This window comes from Poecilia latipinna, unplaced genomic scaffold (assembly GCF_001443285.1).
Source record: "Poecilia latipinna isolate Pla-1442-1.1 unplaced genomic scaffold, P_latipinna-1.0 Scaffold73, whole genome shotgun sequence".
In the NCBI taxonomy this organism is placed as follows: domain Eukaryota; kingdom Metazoa; phylum Chordata; class Actinopteri; order Cyprinodontiformes; family Poeciliidae; genus Poecilia; species Poecilia latipinna.
The window spans coordinates 335327-345494 of record NW_015112689.1 but is presented as its reverse complement, the minus strand read 5'-3'; the positions used below and the strand labels follow the sequence as shown (position 1 = coordinate 345494).

Below are 10168 nucleotides of genomic sequence, written 5' to 3'. Positions count from 1 at the left end.
CCCCCCCCCCCCCCCCAAAATAAAATCACTGGTTAAACAATGCCTCTTCTGTCTTCTGTTTGGGATTAACCACATGCTGCATTGCCCTTCACCCTCTTTACATCAACCTTCGCAGTCATCCAAGGCACCAACACACGTTCAGAGCTGCAGCTGCTTTCAGGCAAGTACAGAGAGAAAGAGGGAGAAAAAACAAGCAAAAAACAAAAAAGACGGAGGGGTTCTGGAGTCATCTGTGTGAGGCATGAATTACCCGAGTAATGGTAGCAGGACAGATGATGTGTCTTTGGGAAGATCGGATCCCTCAGCATCAGCAGAGACAGAGCAGCCTGAGGGAAAAACAAAGCAGATTTAGAGGAAGGGGTTAGAGGTTGCAATGAGTTGGGTTAACCGCGCTCGTCTTTCCTGCACACTCTACCGAGCGTTACAGCAAAACCGGGCTCCATCGGGGTTGAGAGAAGTCGTCGAATCGACTCTGTTCTCTTTCAGAGAAAAACCATCTGACGGCGCGTGAATGTAGGAAGACGGCAGTTTGAGCCGGACTGCTGCAGAGAGTGGGCGCTTTGGCTGCCCCCTCCTCGTAGTTTCCTAGACAACATCGGTCCGGTGCTGGTCGCTAGGGCCTGAAATCTCAACCTACAGCACCGTGAGAGCTCGGGATCAGGCTGCCAGGACGTTGGGAGCAGACTTCAATGAAGATGCAAGAACTCAGTTTAGATCTTGTTAATAGAGATCTTTCTGAAGTCTTTCTCACAGTACGCAAAAAAAACAAACAAACATTGTTATTAGGTATTAAGCCTACAAATAGCACTTGACTAAAAAAAATGCAAAAGTTTGTTTGTAATTTTTCTTTCTTGAGGTTTACCTGGTCAACTATAGACTTTTCTTTAATAAAATCTGAATATCAATAAATATCCAAAGCATAAAAAGGCCTTATTAAAAGAAAAATAAATAATTTCAAAATGTTTGACTTGTGGTCTGGAGCCAAACAGACCACAAGTCTGTTTGGCTCAAGAGCCACAAACGGCCCCGGGGCCTCACTTTGGACACCTACGATCTAGATTTAAAGTCAGTGGCAGGACTTGGATATTGCTGCTGTTAAACGCTCTGTGTCCAACTGTGTTGTATTTAGAGGCATCAGAGTAAATAAAAATGCCAATAAATCATCTCTGAATTTTACAAATAAAAATATTTTGGAAGCTACTTTTCAATCACATAAAGCTAAAAATAAAACACAACAAACTTTCCCAAAACATGACAAAGTCAAGTGGCAAGAATGTCTTTGCAAGGCACATCGAGTTCCATTTGTCCTCTCCTGTTGAACTGGGGAAGTAACTCACACTATTTACCAATAATCGTTTCCTACCTCATTACTAAACGATTCTCTCAGCTGAAGTTCGAGTCAACCGAGTGCAAAAAGAAGCCGAGTTTTATTTCGCCCGTCTTATCCGGGCACTAAAACATTTTAGATGGCTGCTTGAGGTTAGCCTCTGATTTCATTAGTGGCCTTCTTGTGATGCAATCAGAACGGGGCACAGAATGTTTTATTCCTGCGGCATGGGCGTGGCACTTATTATTTGTCTGCTCAGTTTCAGGAGGTTTGAATCACAACGAGTGGCTCTGAAATTTTAGCCTCAATAATAACAAATCGGTTGTCTTCATCTTGCCGGCAAATCTTTCAAAAACCCTCCTGTTTGAACCGGCCACTCCTAACCGGCACATGTCTGCAACGAAGATGGCACAAGTGTGACACGTGGTGAAAAACCTCATTATTCGCCAGCAGTTTGCGATCCGCTTTCACCGATCGACGAAAGTGCTAAAATGTTTGTTTCGGCTCTTGCAGCCCACACCGCTCTGCAGCGAGGCAGCGGGGGCCACAGGCTATATACAACCTGGGCGGGTTTACTATCACAGTCATCTCAGATCACCACAGAGCATCAGCACAAAGCAAAGTGAAAATCTAGAGATCAGTCACTTCCGTTCAACAACAACCAGCGCAGGCTGGTGGAAGGACGGTCAACGCTCGCGCTTTCACAAACCCGAGAAATAAAAAAAAAATGGCTAAGAGGAGATATGAGATTAGAGAAGGGTTGTAAATTAGATGTAGCAGATTTTATTAAAACCTCACATTTGCATGTGGCCGGTTTGGGTTGTAGTTTGAAACCTAGGTGAGGAAGTTTTCAGCTAATAATTTAGACTGCTTAGCTGAAGCGCAAGTTTTAATTATTGTGATTGTACATCGTACGTCGTTTTGTAACACACTAAAAATCTTTTTGCTTTGGTTTTCTTTACACAATAGCTTACTCTAAAGAAGTTAGATTAGCGTCACAAAGTACTAAAAAACCTAAATACAAAGACAAAAAATAAAATAAAACTGGAATCTGATTTTGTGCAATTTTAAAAAAAGTTGTTCTTATAGATGTAAAACTCACAGAGTGGAGGCACAAAAAAAAAACATTTGTGCCAGAGTGTCTATGTCAGCACTGTCATTTTAAATTCCGACGGATCTTGTGATGTTTTGATGGACGAGACCAACACTAAAAAGTTCTCCATCTGTTTTGTCGACACGAGAGCAAAAAGCGTTTCGACCAAACAGGATCAAAGGATTTGCACGCGGTCGATGTAAACTTTGGAACTGCCGTTTACATTTTTCTCATTCAGTTTAGAAATCTAAACTGAAATCTAAAGAGATTGGTTTTTTTTTGGGGGGGGGAGGATATCCCAAAGGAAAAAAAACAACATACCTGCACTTAATCAGCACAGACACAAACCCTGTATCTGAACAGGCAGAAAAGTCGTGGCTCTTCTATCAGCTTGTGGGAGCGTTAGCCCGTTTTTCTATTATTCATACAAATTGCCGTGGAGTCAGTCGGTATGGATCGCTCGGCTGCACTCACCATTATGTCCCCTTTGGACTCGTATAAACAATGGTGTGCTAACTCCTGGTTGGTGCCTCCTCCGTATAAAACGCTGGAACAGGCCAGGTGCATGAGGTCTTCCACTGAAAGAAAAGTCGACAGCAAACGTTAAAATGTCAGCGTGACCATAGCAACTGCGCTCTCAGGATTTATTTTCACCCCGTATTTCCATTATGAAAGACGATAAAATAGAGAAATCTGGAATCTAAGTGAGGCTTGTTCTGTAAGACACTGAATGATTATTCTACAGAAGTAGCTTTAGTCTATTTGCAATCACAGGAGCTAAAATTGTTCCAATTTCCTTTCTCGGATTGTTTGTCTCACCCTTGTCCTGGAAGTCTGGTTTCCCCTCCAGTTCGGACGGTGGAGCCCAAACCAGTTCGGCTCGATGGCGATCCAGTTCGACAGCGGACCTCTGCCTCAGCTCTGGCACCTCCGCTTGGTACCGCGACCCGATATTTATTCGTCTGCAGAGGTGATATCAGAACATTAGAATCAAATACATTAGGATTTCCAAAAGTTGTTTCCGTTTTTGAGCAAAACTTGTGTTGTCATTTGTTTTTTTTTATTATTATTTTTAATTATTATATTGCTTCGACACTGAGTTTTTGCTCTACAAGTTTGAGTTTTTCCCCCAATAAATTACTCTTTACAATGAGGTCCATAATAAAAAATAAATAAAAACATAAACACCACAGCGGTTGCTGCGGAAACAGATCTGCAAGCTGCACAGATGTTGGAGTTTTAAAGTAAAACTCTTGAGTTTATTTGCATTAAAACGTCGTTCTGTGAAAAGTCATAGAGAACGCTGCAGGCGGCACTCCTGCTTAAAGCTTTCCTGACAAAAAGCAACATCACATCAGATAACTACATCACAACATAACTAAATCATTGCTAAGTCATTAAAGGTATATTATTAAATAACCTCCTATTCTTTTTCTATGCAAACCTCTAAATGGATATTCATGTTTCACTTCAATTTGTTGCCACCGAAAACAGCTCAGACGGTCCCCTTCCTCTTCTGCGTTTCCCACGAGCTTCGCCGTATTTCCCGCTAAGTGCGTGTGAGTGTACTCTAGCAGCCCCCTCGAGGCAAGGTGGGCCGGTAGAAACCGACCCGCGATGGCTCCTGTGTGTTTCAGGAGACTGATCTGAAAGCATGATTTGTGGAAAAAGCCCGAGTGCTCTGCGGCTGAGCAACTGCCGAGCATCAGCTGGGCCGAGGCTTGGAACAAAGCGACGCCGTAAACTGCCGCTCTTTGCCGACGCGGAGACAAACACGAGGCCACCCTCTCGGGCACGCCTGCTACAAGACTTCGCATTTCAGTTCACGGAGGCTGGGTTTGGATTGGCGATTGCCTTTAATGAGCTTCAACAATAAATTCAGAGAGTGCCAAACTCTTCCCTTTAAACTGTTGTGTTCAAATAAAAGCTATTAACTTTAATAAATCTGTGTAAATAGAGGATAAGCGCATCCTTGCCGCAATCAGAAATTGACAAAGCAGCAACAAGGTGCTGCTGATCATTAATCTGCTTTGAACTAGTTAAGGAAACCACCACCGTGTCGTCTGGCCCAGTTAGGGTCTAGAAATGGGTTTTATGATTCTAAACACAGATACAAATCTGCAGAAGAACAACAGAATGACAAAGAATTAAGGTACTGGAATGAATCAGTTCCAGACAAAATATCTCTGTCTCTCTCTCTGTGAAATGCTTATTTCCTGTAAGTCTCATAAAACTGATGCAGTTTAGATGAATGAACAATCAAGTCAGAGATTATTGATATTAAATCATGGGTAACGAGAGTGGCAACTTTTTTTTTGTTTATTTTTTGCTGAAAGTGGCAGTACGACAGGTTACGACTGAGGTAGCATTTGATTATTTGTTTATTTTGAAGACGCAGACAGAAACTTTAATTTTTATGCCCTTTGTGTCCGTGTAAAGCAACATAAAGAAAATAAAACAGAACGTATGGGTTCAATCCAGGATAATGGATCAGAGTAAAGTCAATGCATTTTTAAACGGTAATCCTTAACCAAACTCAATTAATTTATACCTCTTGTTCCTCGGCCCAGCCAACATTTTTAACATCAACAATAAACTCGCTAGCAATTGGCTAGGATTTTAGCTAACTGCTCTGAATCAAAACATGACAAAAAGTAGCAAGAAGTGAGTTTCTACTGAAGAATGTAGCTGCATGTGTCGAGTCAGGTATGCTTTCAGTAACAAAAGTACAAAACTTCTGTTATGACAGGACCGGCCATGAAAAAAACAAAAAACAAAAACAAAGCGTCGTTGGTGGACTGACTGATTTTTGTTGTTGTTGTACATAAATCGGACACTTTGTTTAGAATTGGAGTTGCATAAATAAACCGAACTGACATAATCACAACACCAACGTATGCCAGGTAATACAGATGAAGCACAGTGTGTTATTTTACTGCAATTTAAGTTACTGAGTGTTCAAGCGTGTAAATGGCGTTGAATTTTATGAAGCATCGGCAGGACTTGGTTATTGACACGAGCCTAAATGACTCGAGCATCGGTGCAACATGGTAATCAAGCTGAATGTTTTCAGGAACTTAACTTTTAGAAACCTTTCATTATACGGTCTCTTTCTGCATCCTGAGAACAAAGAAGGGCAAATCCTGGTTTTAGACGGTCGAGTGGCAACAGTGGTGGAGACTACAGCCGCATTTAATGACAGGTTTAGAGTTTCAAGAACCGGCGATCTCCTCCGAGACGATTTATGACTCAATCCGGAGTTCTTTTGAATAATTGATCGCAGGGCTATTCCTCCGGCTAGGATAATGCGAGCTTTCGGAGGAGCGGCGTCGTCTCTTTGAAAATGTCAGTCGGCCTTTCGAGCCGCTCGCTTCCGGAAGTGAAACGGGATACTCACGGCTCGATGCTGACCGGCGTGGTCTCACTCATGGCGGACAGCACCGGTGGCGTGATGTCGCAGCTGTCTGGAGAGCGGCGAAAGAAAATACAGTCGGTTGACAATATACAAGGGTCTCATAGTTTTGCTTTAACAATTGCTTTGTTCTTTTCAAACTGAACTGCAAGAAAGCAAATGTCAATATGAGTACATTTTATAACAGTCCAGCAAATCTGACCTAACACTGTAAGGCAACCCGGCCCACCCAGGTCTTAGCTTTACCTGCCAGGAAAAGTCGCATCTGATAGGATAACTATGGAGCAACTAACAATTATTTTAGTGATCAGTTGATTTACGGATTTTTCTGACAATTAACTGATTAATGGGATCTAAATATTGGCACCTTCTTCAGAATTTTTATTTAATCGTTTTTTTATGCAATATGAAAAAATGCATCAAAAGATGCAAATCAACAAATAATTCAATTCCTTTTTAAAATAAAATAAAGATTCTCTTGCCTAAAATGCAGCCACACAGAATTCGTTTAGTGAGTATAATTTAAAGCAAATGATCCAGCTGCAGGTAAAAAATGGCGACACCTCAACCCTTGCTGCTAGACTTGAGGATCAATAAAGTATATTCTATACTATTCTACTCTGATCATTGCTCAAATAGCCTTTTAATGAGCCTGTATACCCCAGTTAATGATTAATCGATGACTAAACGTGTTGACGATCATTTAAATAACCAATTCTTCACGATTAATTCGATTAAATCCTTTCAGCACTAATTGGATCCAAAATGTAACCATAAGCTAGTAACAGTAACGAGATTTGTTATTTAATGTGCTTATGCTTCCACATAGCTTGTTGCAGATGCCCTTGAACTCACTGGAACGCAACAAGCTGCGAGTGGCTGACTTGGGAGTCGCAGGAGGGGGCAGGCCCGGACCACTGGCTGCAGCCGACGAGAGGAAGGTGGAGAAGTAGAGGCCCGAGCCCTCCCGAACGGGGCTGAGGATCGGCGGAGGCGTGTACGGGGGCATCGTGATCGGGTTGTCGGCGAGGCGAACGGGGGAGCGGAGGTGGCTCTGGTAGGGCGTGATGCTGGAGTAGACGGGCGGAGCGATGAACAAACTTGGTTTGGGCGGCGGGATGAAGAGAGGCTCCGGTCGGGGACGCCGTTTGGACTTCTTGCCGTCGTCGTCCCTCTCTCCCTCCGTGCCGTCATTCTGGAGAGAAGGAGGTGGGAAAATTGATTACGGTGACATCCGCGTGTGCGGTGGCGCTTTGGGATCGAGACAAAACGTGAAAGGTAGACAGCAAAGAGCGCCGGGCCTTAAATGTAAGGTACACAATGTACAGAATCAAAGTGCTGCTAATCTGGCCTGATCTGGGACAGGGCATCCAGTTCACCTCCCCCTAACCCCCAGCTGAATGAGGGGAAAGGGAGAAGATGGGGGAGGGACAACATGAAATACCGCATGGGGAAGGGGCAGTATGTCTGTAGGGCGACGTGCCATGAATTCAAGGATTTAAAGCTGGAATTAAAACAGACAAAATCCAGGACGTTGGATTATACCCCACAGCTCTAAGGAAGGTCTTCAGCTTGTTTTTATTACAGCGTGTAAAATGACATTGAACGATGCGACAGAAAACAAAACAAAAAACAACAACAAACAAACAAGAAAGGTGAGCACTCACCTGCTCTGAACTTTCCGACAAGGAGTTTCGGAGCGAGCGTCTGCGGGTGACGATGACCGAGGGTTTGTGATCGGCTCGCCCGAGGTCCTGGTGGCTGGGAGGCCGGTGAGGCCAGCTGGTTGCCACGGCTGCTCCATCCCTATCCGGAGACGAGGGGTCCTGTCTCCGAACGGGGACGGACACGGGGATGACAAGCGGAAGGAGGCTGTCGTCTCGGGGCCGCTTGGCGCTCATGCTCTCCGGTTCGGCGGGGCTCCACGGCCTGTGAGGCTCCTGATCAATACAGCAGAGCAAAAGTATCGATGCTCGTTAGGAATACTGTCCACTTCGTGACACGAGACAGAAGCTGGGTGCACATGTGCTGGCCGGCATCGGTAAAAGATGAGCAACGAGTCTTAAAATGCACTGATCTTAAAAAAAAAAACAAAAACAAAAAACATCTTCAATCACCTTTAATCAATTTTAGGCATTCAAGGATTGCTAGAAGTATCAATAATTGTCCTAAAAGTGATTTTGACATGAAACAAAAGCATCTTATGTCCAAATTTAAGTATGGCGGAAGGATCTGTGATGCTCTGGGCCTGTTTCGATTAACCTACATTTTCTTGACACTTTTTTTTTTTTTTGGGACCGTTTCATAATGTTCCCCCACCGCTCATTGTGGCCTTTATCATCGCAGCCATTAAAAATATACGTCAGATACAGACATTATGCACATTAAGCATCCATTAAATTAATTAGCTGACACTTGAAGTATAATTGCAAGAGACTGATATAAAAGGACTCTTGATAATAGTAATAAGAGTCTATTAATAGCCTACCAATAACTGTGAGTGTTAGCAGTCTGTGACATTTCACAGAATAACAACTTAGCATATTGCATACATGCAAATCACTACATTACCCCATCCATTAAATAAAGATAAGCTAAAGTTTTTTTTGTTTGTTTTTTTTACAATACTGCTAAAAGAAAACAAGATACACCTTTTAAAGCATCTTTATCATAATGAGAGCCCACAAATTTCTCCGCTCATATATGAGCATTTGAACAAGTGCTATATTAAACATGAAAGAGAGCAAACTTCTAAGCAAGGCAAGTAGGACATTTGGACTGATGGAAAAGCAGAAATAAACTTTCAGGTTGAGCCCAAAACTTGAAACAGCAGCTTGCAGATTTTATCACAGTAAAACTCTCATGTGACTTGCTAAGGTCTGAAAATAACCAAAGATCAGCATAAAACTGCAAAAGGTAGTTTAGTTAATTTAAAAAAAAAAAAAAAAAGTTACTAAGCTGTTCAATCGGCATTGAACATAAAATAACCATTTAAATATGGACAGATTTGTACATTTAACCTCTTTCAGGTACAGGTTGGTGTTTTATGCAGCTTTGATGATATGTATGCTACATACTCCCTACTGCAAGGAAATGTTTTATTACTTTAGTAATTACCTACCAGTGAAAAGTCACCTAGAATTAGAATGGCTTGATCACGGCTAACAATCTGGCACATCTAAACTAGGATCAAAATGAAAATAAATGATGCCTAAAAAAAAACTAGCTTAAATATAGAAAGGATTTTACAAAAATCAAAAAATTTACGGATAACACAGATCACCCTCTTTAAAAAACCGTCATGCAAAAATAAAGTTTCTTCGGTCAGAGGCTTCTTCAAATTCGCTGTAATACAAACGGCTACAGGAGATCATTCCTGCCCACAGCCATCAGCATCTACAAGAACTCTTTGAAGAACCTTGAATTAATGTGATGTAGAATGACACTGAATTTCGCTTTGGAATTTTGAACTGAATTTAAATTTAAATATTTCAGAGACATGAGCATTTCAGTGGATATTTATATTCAATGGATATTATGCAGTGGTAAGATACATAGGGTATAAATGATTTGCTTAGAGGTAGAAAATGGAAGCAGGATAGAAAAATATGGGAAAGGAAGGAGCTCAAGAACCGAAGAAGTGAACTGACAGAGGAAACATAAGAAATTACAATCGCTGTTTTATTTTCATCAATATTATTTGTACTTTTATTGCTTTATTATCATCATCCTTTTCTAACTATATAATTAACATATCATTAAGTCAAAAATTTAGAAAATAAATCCAATTTCGTGGTAGACACTTCCTGTATTGTTTTTGACAGTCTGCACCCAGACTTTAAAACAGAAGCGTCACACTTTAGAGTTCAAACTCTACCACGGTTCACAAAAGGAGCTGTCCCCCTTTGCATTCTTCTTCATGTCCCTTTTTTTTTTTTTAATGTCTCTGAGAAACCACGATGACTGAGCATCAGCGGCCGTACATCAAAGCCGCGGTTGGCTCGGGTCTGCAGCACCTTCGAAACCCCGATCTCAAAACATCAGAAGAGTGTTGGGGCCAGACGCTCGCCGGAGAGGAACAAGGCTGCCGTGGCTACGGTGCGCACCATTATTGGTGGAAAACTCCAGCTCCCTCCAACACAGAAGTAGAGAGATATTCTGCTGAGCACTGCAGGCGAGGCAACCCTGAACCCCCCACCCTGCACAGAGGCTGTGAGGGGGGGAGGGCGGACCAAGCTGAAGGGTTTGCGTTTTTTTTTTTTTTTTTTTTTTAAGGGGGGGGGGGGGGGCAGGCATGGAACCAAAAAAAAAGGCTGCATGAACCGGGATTTTTGGG

The 10168-nt window shown here is 42.3% G+C and overlaps 1 protein-coding gene across 3 annotated transcripts in view; it reads right to left on the bottom strand.

The window, feature by feature from the left end:
- Positions 1-10168, bottom strand: part of mideasb (mitotic deacetylase associated SANT domain protein b) — a 33933-nt gene that overhangs the window by 9721 nt on the left and 14044 nt on the right. For all 3 annotated transcript variants that reach the window (XM_015016498.1, XM_015016492.1, XM_015016484.1), the window contains exons 3-8: positions 7500-7772; positions 6688-7027; positions 5818-5884; positions 3240-3382; positions 2895-2998; positions 251-326 (exon numbers count right to left, since the gene is read on the bottom strand). In XM_015016498.1, the coding sequence (XP_014871984.1) occupies positions 251-326; positions 2895-2998; positions 3240-3382; positions 5818-5884; positions 6688-7027; positions 7500-7772 (1003 nt within the window). The remainder of the gene's footprint in view (positions 1-250; positions 327-2894; positions 2999-3239; positions 3383-5817; positions 5885-6687; positions 7028-7499; positions 7773-10168) is intronic.